Genomic DNA, 22,573 nt, shown 5'->3' on the forward strand with positions numbered 1-22,573 from the left:
TTCTAGGTTTCCTCCTTCTCTAGTGAGAGGGTACCTGTCATCAGCAATGTAAATTTTTACTGCAATAACTTGTTGATACGAACTGAGCAGACAGAATGTCCATCATCAAATGCTCCATCAGGATGCTGTTGGCTGCCGAGAGAGGGATGGAAATACTGAAAAAGTAATGCATGCCCCCCAGCAAGAAAACTAGAGAAAAAAAATAAATGCTGTGCAGATTCATGCCAAATTTGTAGTGGAATTTGGATTTTCTTCCAAAACGTACTGACAGTTTAATAAAAATAATTTATGTATTGAATTTTATCCTTAAAACCAATTATTTTTCTCATCTTTGTTTCCAATTTGAGTGGTAAATACATTCTTCTTTATGTATATCAGTTTGGCAGTAGAAATTGTTCTTTTTTTTTTTTTCCTTCCCAACACAAAATAATAGAAACCAAAAGACAAATATAAAATTTTTATAAAATAAATAATAAAACATGTTCTTCATTTTTTATTGGAAAGCAATCAAATATCTTGTAACAAGAATATTTTTCTTCCATAAAGTATATTGAGTTTTTTTCAAAAAGCTCTTTCTTATAGGGGGTAAAAGTAATGATTTCATTTAATTCTTTAGCATTTCCTTTGTAGGGCAGAGTCTGCCGGAGTATTAAAACAGAGGTTTAGTGCCATATTTGGAATTGGGTGGTATTTGGCAGTCTGAATGTCAGTGCTGCCAAATATAATATGATTCAAACACCACTAATAGTTTCTACTTAGCCATATGTGCGATTTTGTAAATGTCTATGGAAATTGTGCAATACTCATTTTTTTGGGATGATCTATATATGCAAACACAAGCTGTGTCCTCATTCTGTGTCCTAAGGCAAGATTTCCAAATAAGAGAGAGTACAAACCAGTAGCCAAAATACAGCACAGCTTTTATTTTGTGAGCTTGTGTCTCCTTCAGTGTAGAAGTTCTGTCTATCCAAACAGTAAACTCATTACCTTGTGCTTCGTTTTCATCCAAAGAGCCAAGCGCTTGAGGAAAGCATCAACTATTAATTAGCCTTTATAAAACAATAAAATAGTCTTTATAAAAGAATAAATTAGATACAGCCCCATGTTTGCATGCCTTTTTCAAGAAGGTGAGAGATGCTACTGCTGTTTTTTTCGCTTATATCTCAGAGTGAGAGCAAAGCCCGCTGTGTTTTCCTCTACCCTTTTCATAAATACCTCTGATTTTCTTTATTGAAGTGAAGTGATTTAAGGACACTTGGGATCAAGGATTTTCATTTTTTTTTAAATAGTCATTATTTAGTTTCTAGATGTATTGGTGAGGAAACAAAGATTACCTTGTTCATAAGGGAATTGGTGCCCCAGGTTAATGTCCAGGTGTTCTTTCAACTGATGGCTGAGACTAATTTCTTCCTGGCCCTCTGGTAACCAGCTGAAGCAGGAGCCCAGCTGGTATATCTTCACTCTTGCATACCAACATCTTTCACTGATTCACAGATTTCCTTATATCCTCAGTACTTCCTCTACTGCTTAACAGTCTTCGAACAGTAGTTTGAAGATAACTGCTGTTGTGCCTTGCAATGGCTGCATCTGAACCAAGGAATGATTTTTTTTTTTTTTTAATCATAATCTCATAATGATCCTCATAAGCTCTATTTGTCAAAAGGTCATAAATTTGAGAACCCATGAAAGGTTGGCTAAAGAAATACTTAACACTGAATATTATCTGGTTTGAATCTTGTGAGTTTGGATGGCATTTCAGCAGGTAATGCTACAAAGGAGAGTTCTTAATACATTTAAGTCAAGCATTCAGTCTCTTATTCTCTCTCTCTCTCTCTCTCTCACACACACACACTTATCTGCTGCCACCTGTCAAAGTTCACAATTTCAGTCAGTTTTTGCCTGCTACACATAGATGTAAACTATGTCAATCTAAAAATACACTGAGCAACAGAGACATCTGATGTTCCTTTACTGCATTCTGAACCTTAGGGTGCATATATTGTGTGCTTAGTTTTTAAATTTCCATGCAGGGTTTACAGATCTTTTGTATTCACCATTTGGTGTATGACCTATTTGAATAAGGGAGGTAGTAAATGTTAGAAGGAAGCAGGCGAGGGACAGCAAAGGGGCAGCCATCAATTCCAACTGCATCTTAGTAAAGAATATACTTACCCTGAGGGTAGGTGGAAAGAGGGTAGGTGGAAAGTGGAAGCTTCAGAGTTGGAGTTTCTTATGGGAAAAAATGACAAACAAAGTGATCTTTGCAGGTGCTGTTGACCTGTGAAGTAGGAAGAAGGCAGGTTCATTATTTATATGGTGGAAAATATCAGATGGGAGTACACAGCACAGAGAAAAATAAATTTAACCTCGTGTAGTAAACAGCAGTTTGAGGAAATAAACTCTGAAGACCATTGTCAGAGAAAAACAGCAGAGTCATGAGGGATTCACAGAAGTAAAATAGCTTCAGACTTTTTGTATGAGCCAGGAGAAAACTTCACAATTCCAAGTGCTTCTCAGTACGACTGATGTATTAATGTGAAGTTACTTTTTTGTATATAGCTGAATCACACAGGCTATGTACATTTGGACGTTTAGACCAAATAATTGAATTCAGAGCAAATAACATGTAACTGCACCAGCTCTGAAGGACTAGTAATTAAGATGTGGAAAGAGAAGGAAGTCCTTATTCACCGGAATGTTCACGTAACTCCATGTCTGTTTTCATTATATTCATTCAGACTTTTCCATCCCTGTCAGCACTAGAAACATTTAAATCACTATTGACAACTATGGAAGAGGGAAAGTGGAAGCTCCTTATAATGGCTTGTGTAAAAGGATTGTTGTTTGAACAGGTCTTTTGAGAGACCTTCTGGAACAATTCCTTTTGGTGTTGTCTGTAAAAACTAAAGCACAGTTCACTGAATTATGATAATTCTCTCAGGTCTGTGTACAGTATCTTCTGGGGTTTCTTCAGTTCCTCAAGGACCTTCACAGCATAACTGCATGTTCTAATTATATAATCACACATTTACACCACTTATGTCATTAAGTGTAATTGTACTTGCCATGTGAACCTGCCATGACAGAGCAAAAAATACTGTGAGAAAAATGATGCAACAGAATCTTAATTAAAAAAAATTAAGTATTTAAGACATGCTTACCAAAATATAGCATATATTGAAGACTAAAAACTTCCATGATGCACAAGTGTTTGCAAAATCTGAGTGTTTTCTTATGCATGCACTTGTGAGACCTTTGCCTGAATTTGGGTGCAATTCATCTAATGTTTGTGCTACACAGAAATAGTACAGTTAGTTGAGAACTGTGGCTCTGGATGTAGGCAGATAAGCCTTTATGTGTGGATTCTACCATCGTACTTAGCTAAGGAAATATGATCTAAATGACTTGATAGTTTTACAAGACTGAGTTGTAGCAAAACATGGTGCAAGAGTTCGTGTGGCACAAGTCTGCAAGTGGCACTCTTTCTGACCCTGGTGTGGTGGTGTCAGTGCAAAAGTGTTTGCGGGAACCCTGGGACATTGGTGGAACAGTAATATTTTGGATGAGACAAAAGTTCTGTCTTTGAGGTATTGTGAAGATTCCTGGCATGTATTCCACAAGCACTCTAGTGAAGAGAAGGGCCTTGGTCCAGAGGCCTTGCAGATAGCTGTATTCAGGCTCAGTTCCCCAGACTATTTCATTTGGACTCCGATTTGTCTTTGCCTGAAACTGCTGATTTGTGTTAGACAGCTGTTACCTTTTATTCAGACCTGTCTGGAGTTCAGCAATTTATCTGAAGTTGTAAAGCTAGTCTAAGACAACTCATCAAAGGCTCAACAAAAACAGTTTCTTAATGGGAAGTAATTTTCCAATCAACATATAACAGAACTGTAGTAATACATTGGAATATCCTTTGATGTAGCTTGAGACATACAGTTGCCTAATAAGAATGCCTAATTGTATAGGTTTCATTGTACATAGCTGAGGAACAATTTTCAATAGCTTCTAAGGTATTATGAGATACTTGACTGAAATTTAAATTCAAGATTGTATCATATAATGAAAATGGAGACATGCTGCATTAGCATAATTATATCTCTCTAGTTGTAAATATTTATGTAACAATACTGCAAAGACCAAATGTAGTTATGTGCTTTTATTCCAGTTGGTCTAAACGTTCAAGAAAAACTAGTTCTTCAGCAGTTCTAGGAATAGTTTACTCATCAAGTTATAAATAAGCTTTTAGAGGATTTAAGCTCACCTTTCTAACATAGATTTATTTTTCTCTTATTTATTCGCTTCAAATATTTCACTCTTGGTTGTTTTATGGTACCCCACTAAACTTCTTGTACTTCTAAAAAGATATTTTTTAAAGCCACTTTTATGTGAAAGTTTCCATTGGAAAAGCCTGTTTATAAAGCTCACCTGTACCTTTCTTTTAAATAGAAGCCTGGGGAAGGGGCACTGTCTGCTGAGTATCTCTCTGAACATATGGGCTGAATTACTCAGCAAACAATTGAACCACACTGTTTCAGATTGGTTACGGTGGTAAAAACTGCCTCGCACTGCTCTGCAGAAGAGGGATGGATAAAACGCTCTTTGAACAGTCAAGATTTTTTAAAAACGTCAGTGCAGAGGGCTTGCATTTGTGTTTGGCTTTCTAGACCTGCCTCTTGACCTTCTAATTACTTGATTTGAAACAGCACTGAGGGTATAATAAAACTGGAGGTTGTCTCTCGTTTGCTTTATCATAAATTAAAGCTGTTAGTTTGGTGAGGTGAAAGTAGAGGCAGAGTGTTCATTACTGCTCAAGTGACGGCTTGTCAATAGCACTGCCTTTTAGTTTGTTCTAGTCAGCACTTGCTGTGCATTTTGTTGGACCACTGGGAAATAAATACAACAAGATTATACATTTGGAATACCACAAGAGTTCATGAAGGGAAAAACCAAAAAAAAAAACCAACCAGATGATAAATTATACACTTGGTAGAAAGTGACATGCTATCTTGTGCTATTAACAACCAGAGATAATTGCAGTGAATTGTAATTGCAGTTTGCAACTTACAGTACAGTGTGTCCAACATCAATCTTAATAGTGAACAAAGCAATTTATATTAAAAGTTAATTCACTTGGTAAGTTTCGGCTGTATACAAGGGAGCTAACAGATGTAGCTTTTCAGAAAGTTCAAAGGCATTTGGAACATGGAGAGAAATGCTAATGTAGTAAGCCTCAGAGAAATATTGCATTACTACTTGTAATGAAAACAAATGTATGCCATTATATCCCAGTTTACGTTTATTTAATAAACTGTGCAGTTTTGTACATTGAAGAAATTCTGTTTCTGAATGTAACAAAACCAGATTTTTACCCATAGATTACACAAGAATAGCAATTAAATATGTAAAGGGTAAGTGGGGTCTAGATTTCCATGTATTTGAGTCTATATTCAATTTTAACTTAATCTTTTATGAGTCAGTACTAAAATGAGTGCGTGTGTGTGTATATGTGTTTGTACATACGTATTACTGGAATTTTTAAATCTAGGACTTCATTCTGGAATTGTTTAGTAGTTCACAGGGTATTTTGCTAGGTTGCCTGGTCATAATTACTCTGGATTTTGAGTGATATCTTTAATTGGGTTTAATTAAAATGAAACTTTATTTTGGGAAAACCTAACACCCCTTCTCATGCAGATGATAATCTGGCATTCACTGACCATCTAGTGGTGCCCAGCTGTCTGGGAGAGCTTCTGCGTCCTGCTGACTTCTGCTTTGTGGGCTGCAGCACTTCACATTTACTCTAACAGGCCTTACCATTTTCTGAGTGTTGTGGTCAGTCCTTGGTGCTCATCAAATTGACAGAGAATGCCCTGATCTGCAGAGTCACGTTCTAAACATGTGCTGTTCTGCTCCGGGATTGACTGTGCTTTTGTGGGTGACCATTCATACAGTTTAAAACTGCAGGGGGAAAGTGCTGCCATTTTTGATAGTATGAAATTCTCCAAATTAAAACATATTTAGATTTGCCTAACTGAATAATTGTTACATTTTTTAGAACTGGGAAAAAGATTGAGGGGCAAGGGGGTTGGAGAGGAGGTTTTACTTACTGTATCCTACATACCCCAACCTCATGTAGAGGATTCATCCAACACAGAAAGGAGAATCACTCTGCATTTTGTACCATCATGCTTTTTCATAAATGTCTTGTGCTTATGAGAGAGCAGACTTAGCTCATGTATGTGTCTTGGCTAGGTTTTCACCTAGTGTGACCTGCTATAGTTCTGTGGAACAAAGACATTTAACACTAGCTAATGATTGATTCTCACAGGAGTTTGGGGTGTAGCTGAAAAGCTGGACTGAGGCTATTTTTCTTCTTTGTGACTGTATTTTCGTTGGGTAGGTCAGAACGTTGTTCTGAAACACACGATATTGCTTAGATGTATGGTTTGGATTTTTACGTGTCTCTGCTGAAGGAGATCCAGAGTTGCACTAAACATCTTATATGTGCATCTTACATTGTTTCTCTTATACAATATATACATGTGCATTAGGCAGGATTTTGGTCTAGGTTTCAATAAATATCCTGTTAAAAGAGCTATCTTAAAAGATTTGATCATTAATGTTATAATGTGGAGGTAAACTAGCAGTATTTAGTAGCCTGCTTTTAAATTTGGTGATAAATACTAGGCTGTAATTTTAAAAATGAGATATAGAGGATAAAAAAAAAACTTTGTGGTTTTTTTTTTTCTGGCAATTAATTTTCTCCTGTAAAACAACATACTGTATCTGACATAAATTGGCAGGAAAGGTAATTTGAGAAACTCAGCTTAGAAATGTTGCATATAATTTTCCATTTGTTTTAGCAAAAGTCATCTCTAGATCAAAGGGATATTTTGACAGCCAGTCATTTTGGATGTAGATTATCCAACTTAAATTAATTTTGTTTACTTTTTTATGGCTAAAAGTGGAATTATTAAAAACACGGAAAATTATCTTATGTTTTACTTCATTTTATCAGGAGCAAATCTCTCTGCATATGTGAATGTACTAACTGGTGTCATTTGTTTTACGGTGAAGGGCACGGGGTGCTTCCTGTATATATATATATATATACACTTTGTATGTCATAATAAGAACTGAGTTCTTCCCCTGTTTTTCTCCTTAGTTTTATGACTGTTAGTGCATGTTCCATTTATTATTGTACTAGCAAAACACATATCCAAAAAAACCATCAAACCAAATTAATGCTAAAATGTCTGTCTAGTCTAGTTTTACACTGAGACAGAAGAGCAGAGGGCAGTTGGACAGGGTGATGTGGAGCATCACCACTCCTGACAGTGGGAACATCTGCCTGCCAGCATGGGTAGGTGGATAAACACAGGAACAGTGGTATGAGTTCAGAGCAAGGATCCATCAAACCCACCTGTTCTTCCAGGAGTGGCCATGTGCAGATACCTGGAGAACAAGAAAAGGGCAGGAACAAATGGTACTTCACTCAGCCTCTAGTTATGAATGAAGGGGGTTCTTATGTGTGCTGCCAAGTGCCCCAGCACAGGCAGTGCTGTGTCTGAGCAGGTGTTCCAGCTGGATGTGCTGCAGGAGCCTTGGAGTGGCCAACTCTTGCATTGGGGCAGTGGTGGAGACCTGGCTGACAAGGGACTTGCTTTCCCTCTCTTCAGGTAACCCCAGACATACAGCAGCAGTGCACGAGGCTGGGCAGCAGTGTCACAGGCTGGATGGAGTGAGGTTGTCTTGCAGGAGAAAGAATGGGAAAACACAGAGAAATCAAATTTTTGAAAAGCTCAGCAGTTAAGAGCTTCTACTTAACAATCTCGTTAAAGGAGACAGGTTTTCACAGGAGTTCATGTACTGGGTATATATTTACTCTGCATATATATACATTCCATAAAAAGGTGTGCATGTCTTTTTCCCCAGGCACTCTTTGAGAAATGTCAAAAGTGCAATTATAAAAATAGACTACTTGGGACCCTCTGTTCACCCAGTAATTAACATAAATAATAATCTAGGAAAAAACTTTATTTTTAGGCTTTACTGTCTCCCAGCAGAACAGTTAAATGGCCAGACATCAAAATTGTTGAGCTGTTTGCTCTTGTTTGCTCTTCACTTAGTAGAACAGAATTTATTTGGTTTTTACACATGCATATCTATAGAAGAAAAATTCCTGAAAATTAGTCTCCTGATTCAGATGTGGCTTGGTATTGCCCTTTCTTTATGTAAATGATGGCACATTGTCCATTAATGTAAATGCTTAGCATTAATTTGTAGTATGTTCAGCACCTACTTCAGAGAAAAATTTGCAAAATGTTAACAAAAGAAACTTCCTGTTAGGAATTTATTAATAATGACAGTGAGCAACATGGGAAAAGCCTGAAGGATTCTACAAGAGAAGTAATGGATCATGCCCTGAAATGCCTTTTAATGTAATTGAAATTGAAATAAATAACAGTATTCCTGAAATAGAAAAATGTAACTAACGCAAGGATCCATTATGATATCCTCAGGAATTCTTCAAAACTGAAATATATTAGGGATAAGGAGAGGAACAGAAAGCAGAAGATATAACAAAGGTGAAACTGAAGACTTAGAGAAAAAGGACAACAGTCATAACATACACATGCAGGATAGGATGATCTACTTGTAGGAAAGAGGCCTAGAGAAAGGCTTTAAAAAGATCTTTATACCAAATAAATGTAAATAAAACTGTAAGTCCACTGATGTATAAAACTGGAGAAAGAAGTAAGGATCTAAGGAACATTATATTCATCAAGACATTCTGAAGTCATAAGACTTCATTCTTTATGTTTTTTCTTTATTTCTTAACAGAGCCACCATAAATGCTATATGTTAAATAACTGTGAAACTACACTTGATTCACTCAAACATCTGAAAATAATCAGATCTGGATGACACATATTTTGTGATGAGGAAGGAACTGACTAGCAGCTCCTTTTTACATATTAGGGTACTAGAACTAGATTACCTGATTTGCAAGTGTAGTTGGGAAATAAAATCACTAAATTTTGATAGTTGTAAATTCTAAATTCCTATTATTTCTTTGCAACATTCCAATAAATTGTGTGCACACAGGAAAATACCTGCACATTTTGGTAAGAATTCAGTACCTTCATCTGTAGTTTCATGATTGTATTCTGTGTGCACTAATACAAACATCATTAGGTTAGTCCTTCCATAGTACTTTCTGGCAGTAGATCTCTGTAATTTACAAAGATGTAAATAATGTTATATTTCAGGAAACTGGTGATCAGAGAAATGCAAGAACTCATCCAAAGTGACTTCGAAATACTGTGGCGTGCTAATTTATTTAACAAATTTTAATTATTCTTTCAGACAGTAAAACCAATGGTCTCCTGTTAGGATAGCATGCCACATAATGCAACTGAAAAATGTGCGACACGAGAAATGAGATTACAGAAACCATTTTCTGAAAACAGTTTGCTGAATGCATTTAGGCCATTCTTGCAAAATAAGGATGTGTTTAAAAAAAAAAAGATTCCTGTGAAGAATTTTAGTAAGGTCCTCTTCAAACTTCAGCCCAATTCTTGAGGGCAGAAAAGAAGAGAGTGAGAATCTGCTTTTGTTGGAGAATTTACTTTGGTGAAATAATTGTTGAAGCTGTATTTCCAGTTCTTGGGACTTTTCTGGGCGAAAACAAGTCTAACTCTGGTTACATCAAGACAAATGAAACCAGGTCAGGAAACCCAGCTCCTCCACCACTGTAGTCTGTGAAAATACGATCCAGCCTGAATACTTGGTGTGGTGTCTGTGCTAGGAAGAAACATGAACAATTCTGGTAAAGAAGTGAAAGTAGGAATTTTGGGTTTGGGGTGCGGTTTTTTTTTTTTTGTTATTATGAAATACACAAGACGGGTGAAGATATTGCAGGCTGGATATTTGCTGCAGTGCATTTGTTTTTCAGAATCTCAAGCAGCTCTCTGATTTTAGGCATTATAAAAGAGATGTCAGTGTTTGGGTTTTTTTTTTTTTCCAAAGTAAACACTGAAGTAGCAGGATTAAACAAAGAAAAGTTTAGGTTATTAAATAAAGTTCCAACACTTTGTACTTGCTCAAAATATTTGCAGCAAGTTCTCTGGAGTAGAAAACGAAGGGAATGTGCCATGCAATTTTTCTTTAGCCTTTTTGCAATGCAACAGGGCAATCGATACAAATCTTTGCAGTAATCATATATTGATTTTCCTAGAATATAACTCCATTTAAAGCATTTTTATCCCCAGGAGTGAAAGCATTGGAGGCTATCAAAGGAGGAAGTAGCTTTCCTTGACCCCATCTGCAGTTCACATTGATTAACAGAGGCTAGGTAAAATAAATAAATATGTGTGAGAGAGAAGAAAGAAGAAAGAGTCACAGAAAGGTTAATACTGGCTGGGGAGAAACATAATTATAGTGCATTAGGGGTTTTGTAAAATTATTAGGTCAGGATAAGCTAACAAGTGGCTTGGAGAAGGTGGATTCTTCATTAATTCAGAGCCAAATATTGCAATACCTATTTTTCACTGACTGTGCGTGCTGCAAGTTCAAGTAATGGGGAGCTTTCTGCTGACCTGCCCCTGTGTGCATGCAGGTGCCAGGATAGTGACATTGAGCTGAAACTGGTAGGTTTTTACTTTAGCCTGTAATGGAAGGTCTGTTCTGATACACTGAGGCCGGGACAAGTTCATAGTGAGCGTGCAGAGGTGGCATTGAAAGGAGTTGGATGAATCCATGACATTACATTTTCCTTAACTGTAAAAATGCTGTTGTTGTAGATGGTTTTTAAAAGTTGCAGAAACACGCTAGATATGTTTTTATTATTGTTTTATGAAAAATTATAAGCTATGCATGTTATTTTAATATCATTTTAGTAGCACTGAAGCAAGTCTTCCTACTTTAGTGTATTGAATACAGTTTTAGTTTTTAACCACTTATTTCCTTCACTGGAAGTGCAAAGTATCACATCTCATGCAAGTATTGCACTCTGAAATGTGTTACTCTCCCATAAGACAGTAAAACCAATGCCATGTAATAGGTGGAGGCCATATGCTGTAATTTTTGAATGAGATTTTTCCTCAAAGCCAAGACTTTTTGGGTTTTCTGATTCATCTTAGCTGCCTAAAAAGTCCCTGCAGCCCATCCCATGCATCTTTTTGCTCTGTACTTTCAATCTGACAGTTTTACCTCCTCTCCTGCCACTTCTGTGATTTCCTGGCCGTTACACTCCCTTTCCTATGTTTTTGTAACTCAAGCTGGGTTCTCATAGATCAGCCTTTATTAAATTAAAAGGTGAGTTTAGCCTCATTATCCTTCTCAGTGCTCTGTAGTTGATACTGTTTATTTTACCAGCAGCTTCAGAGATTTTTTTGCTTCAGGCAAAGCAACTACTACACATTGTCAGATAAAGTACCTTATCTGTCAGCAGCACTCTTGTGAATTAATCATAATTCAATAGGTTTACTAATCAAGATTTGAGATGAATGTTTTGATAGAGCAATCAGATTTGTCTAATCTATTATTCCTTGACAGTTGCTTTAGGCAGTGCTAACTTGGCATTAGTACCTGGTTTGGATCAGTTTGCCGTGGCCCCACCAGTCAGTAGCATCAGTTATTGAAGTGATGGACTTCTGCATAGATACTAATTATGGTCCTTTTCCAGTTTCAAGAGAGACTGGAGTGAAGCTGAGATCAGGCAGCTCACACCTACCCTGTTCCATGTTATCAAAACGTTTTTGAACCAGGAGTTCACTTTGTAATTTTCACAAATAACAGAACTACTCCAAGCTTGTTGACAAATCTGAGACATGATTTATTGTAGCATATGCAAACATTGCTCAGGACTGAAAGGGTCACTGGAATAGAAAGGAGATAAACTTAATATATTGTTAAGTGTTGCTAATTATGAATCAAGTCACGTCTGATGTCACTAAAATTTGTCCTTTATTTTGCCCAGTTAAACATTCTTGGGGGTAATTTACAACATAGCTTGCAGCAGTTTCCTCAATTTGAAAGCATAAATGAAAGCTTTCATTGTATATTGACATATTTTTCTTGTTAAGCAATGTTTAAAGTACTGATACAAGGTGCTGTAATAGTGGGTTAGACTGCAAGTGCAAGTTTGGTACATTGTAGTCAATAATGCATTAGTGTGGGAAAATGAAGGAGAGGATTGATGTGTTTGGTGTTTTTTTAACATGGGTGGAGAAGAAGGAAAAAAATGCCTTCATGCATCCATAGCTAAATATAGACCTTTTTTCCTCTTTAATTTAATTTTAGGGTATGTTTTAGTAGTCCACACAATATATGTGTGGACCTTTAGTTTCATTATCACCTCAACATATGTTCTTTCTGTCATGCTAATCTTATGGTACTTTGACTTTAGGGATCAGATAGCATGTCCATGGTGATGTGATGGGAAGTCCACTGCGGACTGTCCTCTGTACAGATGGTGGTTGTAGCTGATGCTTGTTCTTGTGCAGTCTACTATGAGAACTGTCTACCATTTATATTGTGAGGAAGCATTTGACACAGAGCTAAAACCAGTCCCTTACCAATGGGATGTCAGATCTTCTGCCCTACATACAGCTTCTCTTTTAATCATTCGAAAATTTGAAACAACATTAGGTAAAAGAAGAAGCCAGAAAGTACCAATTCTAACATAGATATTCGGCCCTAAGCCTCAAAACCAGAAATGTGCAGGTGTAACATTTTACATAGCAGAAATTAGTGTCCAAATGCCTTTACTCTTCTAGTTGTGAAGGAATTTAGTACAGTGAAGAGGCAACTTGCACTGCAAATATTCTATGGAATAGGAATAGACTGTCATTTATTGATGAGCTCAGAAGACCGTAGTATAAATATCTGTGCTCACTTGAGGTTAAATAAGCAAGCAGAATGCTAGGTCTTTGCAGCCTTGCTTTAGTTGCTTTCCTGGAGTGATCTATGAGCTCAAAAGCTCACTAACTTTCAGAATACCTGCACAGATGCTTTCTAAAGTCCTAGTGCCAATACTTTATGAAAACTGCAATGGAGTAAGGATGCCAGTAGCACTGGGGACTAAAGAGAATCAGCAGCTGAACTGAGTCACAGGCTAATGCTCATCCATATTGAATCTGTTGCAGGCAGTGAGGACAATAACTCCTCTCAGTAATGATCAATGAAATACTTCTCTAGTTAACTTCAGCACAAGTGAATGCCTTCGGTATCTGCTGCACGTCAGGGAGAACTTTATGTCATCTTGCAAAGCAACACTGACTAGTAAAAAAACTCCAAAGTGATACTCAAAGAAAAATGTACCTCTAATTTTACCATTTGGGTGTTTTTTTTTAGCATAGCCTGCCAAATTAAAAAAAAAAAAAAGAAAGACACCGTTTTATGACTTTCATTTTAAAATGAATTTCTGTATTTTTGCCAGTTACTGCTGTGCTAAAAGCCAAAGTGAATATTATTTGTACTCACTGCTCATAAAATACCGTAGGCCTGTTTTCTATGGAGTGATGAGAATTACATTGACTTTGCCCACCACAGGATTCCTTCTAATATCCTGTCAACAGTCTCATGCCCTGCATTTACTGCTGTGCTCAAATCCCATCTCTCCATAACATTTAAAAGGAATAATGAAAGGGCATCTTTTCCAATACCAAACTACCCTATTGTTTCGTTTGTGCAGTGAACTGCTGTTGATTACTCTGCAAGTTCCCTCTACTTCATAAACTGGTAAACAAGAGTTTTCCTGTGTAAATTTAGATGAAGAAAGCTTTTTGATGATCAGTGAAGTACCGTGTGTGTAAAGTGGTTAATTAAATTTCCTTGCTTATCCATCAAATTCTGCAAGTTAAAAATCCCATTCTGAGGTTCTCCACTCATTCAAAACCCTGGTGCTTTGACAGCCACCTTTGACTTCATTTTCTTCTTGATAAAATCTAGCATGACATGCAAGAGTGCCTTGCTCATGTGAGATGAATGATGGTCCTGCATGCTTACTACAATAACATGAGATTAACATAGATCAAAGATTTGCTAGAGTTATTAAGAGTAGGCAGCCTCCATATACTTAATTTATCTGGATTTTTTTTCCCTTTTGCTAGTTAACTTATCAAACTAATAAATAGCAATGAGTCATTCTGTTTTTTTCCTTTAGAGTTCTTATAAATGTATATGAGTTGACAGTTTTATAATGGTGAATAGACAAAAAGTATTCTTGGTAAAGAGATGCTCCGTGTGAATACTTGTATGCATTTCTGTTCACATGGTCATATATCTAACACCTGTGTGATCCCTCAGGCAATTCAGTCACTCATTTTTCCTGCCAATTTGCTTGCTTCATTTTGATCTATGTTTGCTATCATTTGTCAACTGACACCTTTAGCATGTTTTCACATCAGTTGTTTTGAGAACATGAATGCTGATAATTACATCAGTACTGCCCCATTGCAGGAGGATAGAGTAGACAGTCACCTGGGACTGCTTTTTTAACAGTTATTAATTTCTAGTTTTCATGTCTTGCAAAGCTGCTGGTTACTTATCCATTTCTCCCATTGCAGATCTATGCAGTAACTAGAAGTCTTCCATTAAGTGCATGTGCTCGTGGCTTCAGTATTGGAGCTTCTGGTTGAATCTTTTCCCCATCTGTACATGTCTTGCCTCCCCTCATGTAGATGTCAAAGACCTAAATAGTCTCAGGTTTCCAGTGCCTCAGTTATTTTCTACTTCCTTAGCTTAGAACAGAATTCCCCAGAGTTCGTGCATGCACGTGTCCAGCATCTCTGCAGTTGCCATGAAAGACCAGCTTAACTTTTCCATGACTTACTGAGATTTCATAAGGGCTTTATGCAAATACTCTTTGTAGTGTCAGGCATTCCTTATAACTTCTGCCTCTTTCTTATTACCATGGTAGCTCCATCATCCAGTTCCAGCTGCTGTGTGTTCCCTTCTGTCAGAGCAGTCTTCTCTCAAGCACTCACTTTTAAAAAGGAATGTAGGTGAGATCTAGACAGTAATTGTGTTGCTCATTCATATATGGCTTTGCACAAACAAGATATCTCAGAAGACTCTTTGGCAAAGTTAATTTTCATTTTAGTCAACTGATTCATCTGGTTTTCTTCCCCAAACCTCATGCTTTGCAACATTTGATGCAAGGAATAACTTGTCCTTGTGTGTACATAGGACTAAACATTTAACCCAGCTGTTGTCTTTTTATTTAGACAGAGATCTAAAGACACCATGAAATAAGCCAGAAACTCATTGAAACAGAAGCACATCACTGTAACAAAAACACATTTTGTGTCTCTAAGGAGTAGGTGAATCTCCTTAACACAACTCTTAAATAAAACAAAAATTGCTCTATTGGTGTTAAACAGTGCTACTGCTTTAAAAGAGACTTGCCCCAAAGGGCTTATTACCACAATTTTCCAAGTATTTAATTTATTATGTGCTTGGTGTTTTACTACCTTTCCCAGATTTTAGTTATCTCAGCCCCACTTTTGAGTGCTGAAAGGTCAAGAGGTGTAAAGGCACATCAGTGTGAAAATGTTTAGACTATTTGAAATCAAGGAATAAAATAGAAAGCTGGGTACTTCTGAAGAGCTTGTCCATATTTGGGAATCCAGCATAACATCACTTTAAACATTGTAGTGCATAATTAGCATTTACCTTTTTAACTATACATTTTTTCATAAATGTCTAGAACAGGATTTACTGGACAGTATGGGTTCATTAGGTTTTCAGCCCGATATTTGAATGTGTGTGTTGTGGGATTATGACTTTACTTTTTGTTTATTTGGGGTTATTTTACTAAAATTTTGGTTTATTATTGTGTCTCCCACAGGGAGACAAAGTGGTAAGATATTCACAACAACAAAAATGCAGCTTCTCATGTAGTCTGCAAACATCTAGATGCACATGTGTTGTAAGGAAGACACAATTTTGTTATTTAAAAATATAAATCTTACATTTATGTAGCAGCTTTTATCCCCAGGGATCCCAAAGTACTTTAGAAAACTCTTAACATATGCTGGATCATCTATCCACTAGAGTATTGGCACCTGTGGTGCAGAGCATAGTGGCCTTTAGAAGAAGGAAAATTCTTTAAAAAGATATAGATACAAAAGATGGTAAGCATCCAGGTCAACTGCCACTAAAATCTTCCCATTGATTTTTGATGGAAGTACACAAGAAAAAAATTCAGGAAATGTCATCATTTTATATAGCAGGTTAAAAAAGAAAAGCACTTTCCATTTTTCCATCTTAAAACATCTGTAGTTTTACAGAGTCATTAATATACTGCTTATGATTTTAGACCTTAAGGAGATTTCTTAAAACCATTTCAATTTAACTTCAGTCACATGTATCTAAATTCAAGAATATTTTCTACTGTAAATTAGGACTTTAGTTAGTGAAGAAACTGGAGTTTGAATAGGAGTAGAATGGATGCTATTATTTTGAAGGAAAATATGACTATAATGTCAAGAGCCAATCTCACTTGCATTGGCAGTGAAGAGAAATGATGGTGGTGACCTTGATGGGCTTCAAATAAATACATAAAAAAATTTAACGTGTTAAAATACAGTAAGTTTATCTGCCTACCTGTCTTTCTCTGTTTAGGTGTATTTCCTGGTGATAGGCATAAGAAATGATTCCAAGATTTGTAGAAGGAAAGTGGAAATAGTTTTCTGTAGTAACCCAGGCACCTTCATTATTTCACTCCTGTATGTTTAGGGTCCTGGACAGGTCCTAATTAGACTTTTTTTTTTCCTTCTGTTGCTTTTTGATTAATCTAACTTTCAAAAAGACAGATGCTCAAGGCTATACCCCTGAATGCACGTGAAAACTATTGTAGCAAGGTGTATGAATGTAAAATTCACCTGTGTGACTTAACAGCGGCTGGTTTTCATCTGGAAGCAGAGCTGCCTGGTGGTGTTGGTGCAGCCAGGGCAAACTGACCATCTCATTTGCAGGTGGTGCCATTTCACGTATAAGTTGCTCAGAAACCAAAGCTGTGCTCTTGTCAAAAGATCTGCCCCTCAAAGTTTCTGTTTGCACTGCCCAGCTCCTGCATCTGGGGAAGTGCCAGGCACCCCAAGGTTTTGGATAGAGGTGCTGCTGGCACCGAGAGATGGGAAGCAGAGCTGCTGCTGTGGGTGGGCACATCAAGACAGGGGCTGTACCTGAAAGGGCTTGTCCAGGCATAGAGATGGTTGGCTGTGGCTTAAAGCCACCAGTGCCAGTTTGACTATTGACTGTGCTTCAGTTTTGAAGCCTGAGTCAGACTGATGTGTTTTTGTTTTTCTTGCAGGTGTTCTGTGCCAGGTAGTGTAGTCTCACAGGCCCTGCCAAACTGGGGATGGTACCAGCACCGTGGAATGATTTGGGGTTTTTTTTGTTTAGTGGATGAACATTTGCAGTAACAGTTGCTGCGTGTGAAATATTTCACAATTCTGAGTCATAATGAGTACTGGAATATGTTTTGGTAAGATCAAAAAATTTTCCCTAGCATTATCATTCAATGGTAATACAAGCGGTGTTAACTCCTTTCTAGAAAAAATGTGCTTGTGTCCTTTATCAAGCACAAATGATCATGATGAAGACCTCTGGTAATATGCAATGTATTATCATAATTAAAAATGTATTTCACTTGAATTACTTGTCATAATAGCTACTTGTTGGAAGGGAGATGAAAAATACTCTTCTCAAAGTCCAGTGGATTTAGCTTAGCTTTGAGAAACTTGGTACCCAGCAGCAGTAGCCAGCCCAGGTACATTTTTAATTCCTGGGAAACATCTGAGTGAAAGAGCTCTTTAATTGCTGGTGTAATAGCAACTGAGTAGCAACTGAGTGTTGATTAGAGTAGGATAAATCAGAACAAATATTAATAATTTGCCTCTGTTCTTCATGGGCAAAATTTCTAGTCAATAATCAAATATTGTTAATCAGTAGATTGCTTTGACCATAAAGAAGTTGTATATTGATGCAGCTGAAGCATTAAATTTAAACATTGTGATCTATGGGTGTGTCAGATCTGAAGCCTACGTTGCATGTGTTGATAGTAATCAGAGAAGGGGATTTTTAATGGAGATATCCACCTTCTAATGAATGGAAAGTGTGAGAGTTTTCTAATGAATATGATGCAAGACGATCAAAGCAGATCAACAAAGTATGCAGTAACTACTGTACAGCCATATCTCTACTAATGGCTCTCACGGTCTGCCTGTCGCTGAACTGTAGAGAGAGGGAGGGAAAAAGTAGTTTAGAGGACATTGTAAAATGGTGGGGAGATATTTTCCCAGACATATTCATGATATTTGAGTCCCTGGGTCGTATCTGAAACAGTAAATTGGAGTATTATGCATTGATTTTAGATATATGACTTTTACTGAGCTGGAAGTTGTAGTTCAGGAGACACTTGAGGTCCAGGTTTAATTCTCCAGGAATTGCTGTGATGTTTGGTGCATTTCTATTAGCCATACACTGATTCAGAACCAAGAGCTTTGTCAGTTGTTGTAAACAGCTGATCTTTTCCTCTTAGCAGTGGGTTTTCATCAAGTTATCTTTCATGATGAAGAAATTGAACTGATATTAGAAGACTAATTTATTTCAAAATAAAAGGACATTTGAGTCTAAGCACAAGGGAAGATGTCTACTCTTTGCCTCTTTAGCACCTCTCAAATTCATTGGAATATCTTTATTAGTTCTCTGAAGACTGAAGAGTCTTTGAATTGTCAGTGGCACATGTACTCACACACAGAAATCTGAGAGAAGCTGAAACTTTTTTTTGTTTTGACTGGCACTTGCAAGACATCACTAAGTAAAATGCAGTATGTAATGCAGTATGTAGCTGTGAACAATTTCTTCCTCCTTTTTCTCTCTTCATATTTTATTTACTGTAGCTTGCTCTCAGTGCTCCAAATAATCTTAAAATAAATCTGATCCTATTTGATAAGACCAACAGTTTCTTCCCATCTTCTCTCTTCCAATCCAATCAAATTCCTTATCAACCTAAAAATAATCACAGCAAGCCAGCAAGCCTCCTGAGAATTCCCCACAGCCACTACCTGAATACTTCCTCAGCTCTTAGGTAGAAGGGAGTGCCAAAAACAATGCCATTAGTCAGACTTCAGAGAAAGAGATCTCACTCACTGACCAGTGTTGCTTCATCTAGAGGTTTTCTTCTGTGTGCACTTGCAGCAGTGGCTACTCTGGGCAGATCAAAAAGAGAGAAAGGGCATCTAGGCAGGTAATTTCCCCCAAGATTTAGAAATTTAGACAAACTGCATTTTAAAATGTGCTTAGAAGACAGCAGTAAATAGAAATTTCTACTGCAAAGCTTTGGGATGTTTAGGGAACCACCACTTAGGCAAATTGCACACTGGTTGCCATTTCCAAATGGACTTACTATAGGTATAAAACATTATGGAATTGTCATTGCCATGTTTTCTGTGGTAAATGAAGTAATCATTCAGCAGAAAACAAAATCAAAGGCAGGTGGTGTGGTGTCCATTGCTAGCTAGAAGCAATTATAAAGTGTGCCAGAGCAGCTTCAATAAGCAGGAAAGTTCTGTGGTGTCTTAACCAAGTAATGCTGTATTGCGTGGTTAAACACCTAAATGAAGTCAGAACAATTAAAGAATGATAGACTTGTTTTAAATGGTTGTTTGGTTTTTTTTGGTTGGTTGGTTGGTTTTGGGTTTTTTTGTTTTGTTTTGTTTTTTAATTTATGCGTACTATAATAACATAAAGAACTGAATCTCTACTTGAGGTAATGTTGTGTCTGGTGATGAGCAGGTGCTCAGTTGTCTGAAATTAAATGAAAGGAATGACCCCTTCCATAGTCTTAAACGGTAAAGGAAAGAAAGACTTACTCTAGGCCATCTAGTGAGTTCCTGGTCATGCCAAGGAGAGCATTACCCTCTGTGGAATTTCAGTCCAGAGCTCTGTCTGCTGGAGCTCATTGCCTAACTTGTATGGAGAGATGCTCCAGCTTCCTTCAGGCCAGCACTTTGATTCATGAGCTCTGAACATATTTGAATGGTGCTGTAGATGCAGCATGTAAATTCTTACATTTTTACTTTTGTAAAATGTAACTCAGTGAAAGATACAATGGGAAAGTTGCCATTTTACTCAGGAGTGCTTGTTTCCTGTTTTGGGCTCAGCAAAAACAACAGCAAGGGCCAACTCATTTGATCACCATTATGTGTAGTAATTTGTCTGAAGTTATTTTCTCATTGTGCTTCTGAGAACATGACAGAATAGGAAGGGGGGACAATTTACACCTGTTTTTAATAATTCATTTTAACATTGACGTGTGACAGAAAATCTCCATTTGAGCTCAGAGGTTGCAAGCTATTTCATTGCAAAAGGAAGCGACTTCTTTGCACTGGTTTCTTACTACAGAATGCTTAAAGCAGCAGAAACTATGTTAATAAAACTGCATGAAATAGATAAAAATATACTGAAGGGCTTTGGAAGATGTGATTTGTGAATGAGTGTATATGAGAACAAAAATGAAACCTGTAGTATTTGGGTGGAAATTATTCCTTAGGCTGCAAACTGCCTTTAGGTCCATATGCTTCTCTCATCTGCACATACAAAGGAGTCTGTGCACAGGGGAGGAGAGAAATGTGGCCCTTTATGATGAGTGAATTGAGAGCTTGAGTACACATAAACACTGTACTATTAGCACAGCCCAAGACCAAAGGTACTGCAAGTTAATTGAGCAAAAGAATTTGTGTACAGTTGGCATGTCTGTTCTTGCATGAATCAAAAGGAGGAGTTGGGCAGAACTCCTTTTAGGAAGAAAAGAAAAACATATGTTAGTTATTGTATTGAGAGGATGTTTTTATGAGAAAAGGGGATGCTGCTTCATTAATAACTGACATGTCACACCAATTCTGGTAGGTCTGATAGATTAAACATGAACCTCTCATTATTCAAGCAACTGAAATGTATTGGCTGCTTTACCCACCTAATATTTATTCCTTGCACAGTATAACTACAAAATTGACATCTTCTTTTAAAATTGTTTGGCTGTAATAAATATAAAACTTTCACTGCTGATGTAAAGCATTGCTAGCTGGCATCATTTCCTATCCCTTTTTAATTATTCTTGACACTGTGGAGAAACATCTAATATAAATCTGTAATGTGCTCTGATGACAAACTACACGGTTGGAAGACCATGTAATCTCTCCACAATTAATTAAAGTGCACAGAGCTGCGCTTTTTTTTGCCCTTTTTTTTTTTTTCTTATTTTCCACCCCCCCAGCAACCAGATGCCACTGACTGGCTCAAATAACATTGCTGTCAACTGTAAAAAATTAAGATCCAAACCCTAAGAAAGGTACTTAAATAAAGAAAGCAGATGCCAGGTTACTTTTTGATATTGTGGCATACATCTTGGTGGAAGGCACTATTGTTCAACATCTGTAGCTTTACATACTTAATTACTGACGTGGCAAATCTGTCGGCAGTTTATTTCCACAAGTATCTGTCACTTCAGCAAATCCTTTATTGAAAACTGAACGATGCCAATCGGTGTGAATAGTTCACCACCACGCCTAGAGCAACGAAATTAAAGAGGATTTGGCTGCTTTTTGTTCAATGGGCATAGCCTTTTGTTTTTGAATGGGCGTGAATCTGCTTCAAAAGAGCTTTAGCTCTGTGCTAGAAGCAGTTAGCAATGCTCTTAGGCTCCTGGACACATGGAGTCGATCAAATGCAAATTAATAACAATTTTTAGGCCACGTAAGAATGTTGTTGTGACATTTATTGACTGTAATAATACTGTGGACGGAAGACAGGTTAATAAAAGGTGTTTATTAAATATTACTGTACAGCCATATGACTTTTGGTGGTGAAGTCTATAGCCACAGGAAACTGCAGGTGCGGGTTAATTTGCAAGATAGCAAAAGTTCAGATACTATTAATCAACATTAACAGGAAAAGATTTCATAAGCACACTCATTTTTGTTGATATTACGGTATGAAAAAAAATCACCTCAAAGTTATTATTTAGCATGGCTATTTTTATTGAAATGTTTGAAGTATGTTAGGGTGCTTTCAGCTGTTTCTGTAACATTAGAATAAAAAGGATGTTGTGTCAGTGTTTTTCCTACCCACCTAGCATGTGTATTTAGATCAATGAAGTAAAATGTTTGGGGTTTGGAGTTATTTGGAAAAACTCCACTATGCTTTGTTATTTTTCAGTTAGGATCGTTCTGTTATTTAAAGGAGTTTTTCAAGCATCATGAAATAAATATTTGTGGTTGTTAGTGAGGCCTTTCGTGGGTGGAAGGTGCAACTGTTGTGACAAGCAGAGAGAGAGTTTCTGATCTCCTGCACATCTGCCGTGTGCGGTGCAGCTCTTTGTGCGGCTCCGAGCACAGGACCAACTGTAGGGCAGATGTCCCAACAATTGATCTCTCCAGGATTAGCAGCACTGTATAATAAACATGGAGTCATGGAAATAGCAATAAAGGTGTGACTCAGCACTCTCAGCTGATTACGTGGTACCGAAGGTTTAGGATGCAGTAGAAGGTCTTTAGTTCTG

General features: G+C 37.2%; 1 protein-coding gene across 4 annotated transcripts in view; it reads left to right on the plus strand.

Annotated features, from left to right (window-relative positions):
• The window catches only part of FTO (fat mass and obesity associated), a 237,463-nt gene that overhangs the window by 153,092 nt on the left and 61,798 nt on the right, over positions 1-22,573 (plus strand). The window contains exon 9 of one of the 4 annotated variants that reach the window (XM_017833581.1): positions 17,324-17,337. The exons of the other annotated variants lie outside the window; for them this stretch is intronic. Within the exon in view, the coding sequence (XP_017689070.1) occupies positions 17,324-17,337 (14 nt within the window). The remainder of the gene's footprint in view (positions 1-17,323; positions 17,338-22,573) is intronic. 4 annotated transcript variants of the gene reach the window in all.

This window comes from Lepidothrix coronata, unplaced genomic scaffold (genome assembly GCF_001604755.1).
Source record: "Lepidothrix coronata isolate B3197 unplaced genomic scaffold, Lepidothrix_coronata-1.0 Scaffold217, whole genome shotgun sequence".
In the NCBI taxonomy this organism is placed as follows: Eukaryota; Metazoa; Chordata; class Aves; order Passeriformes; family Pipridae; genus Lepidothrix; species Lepidothrix coronata.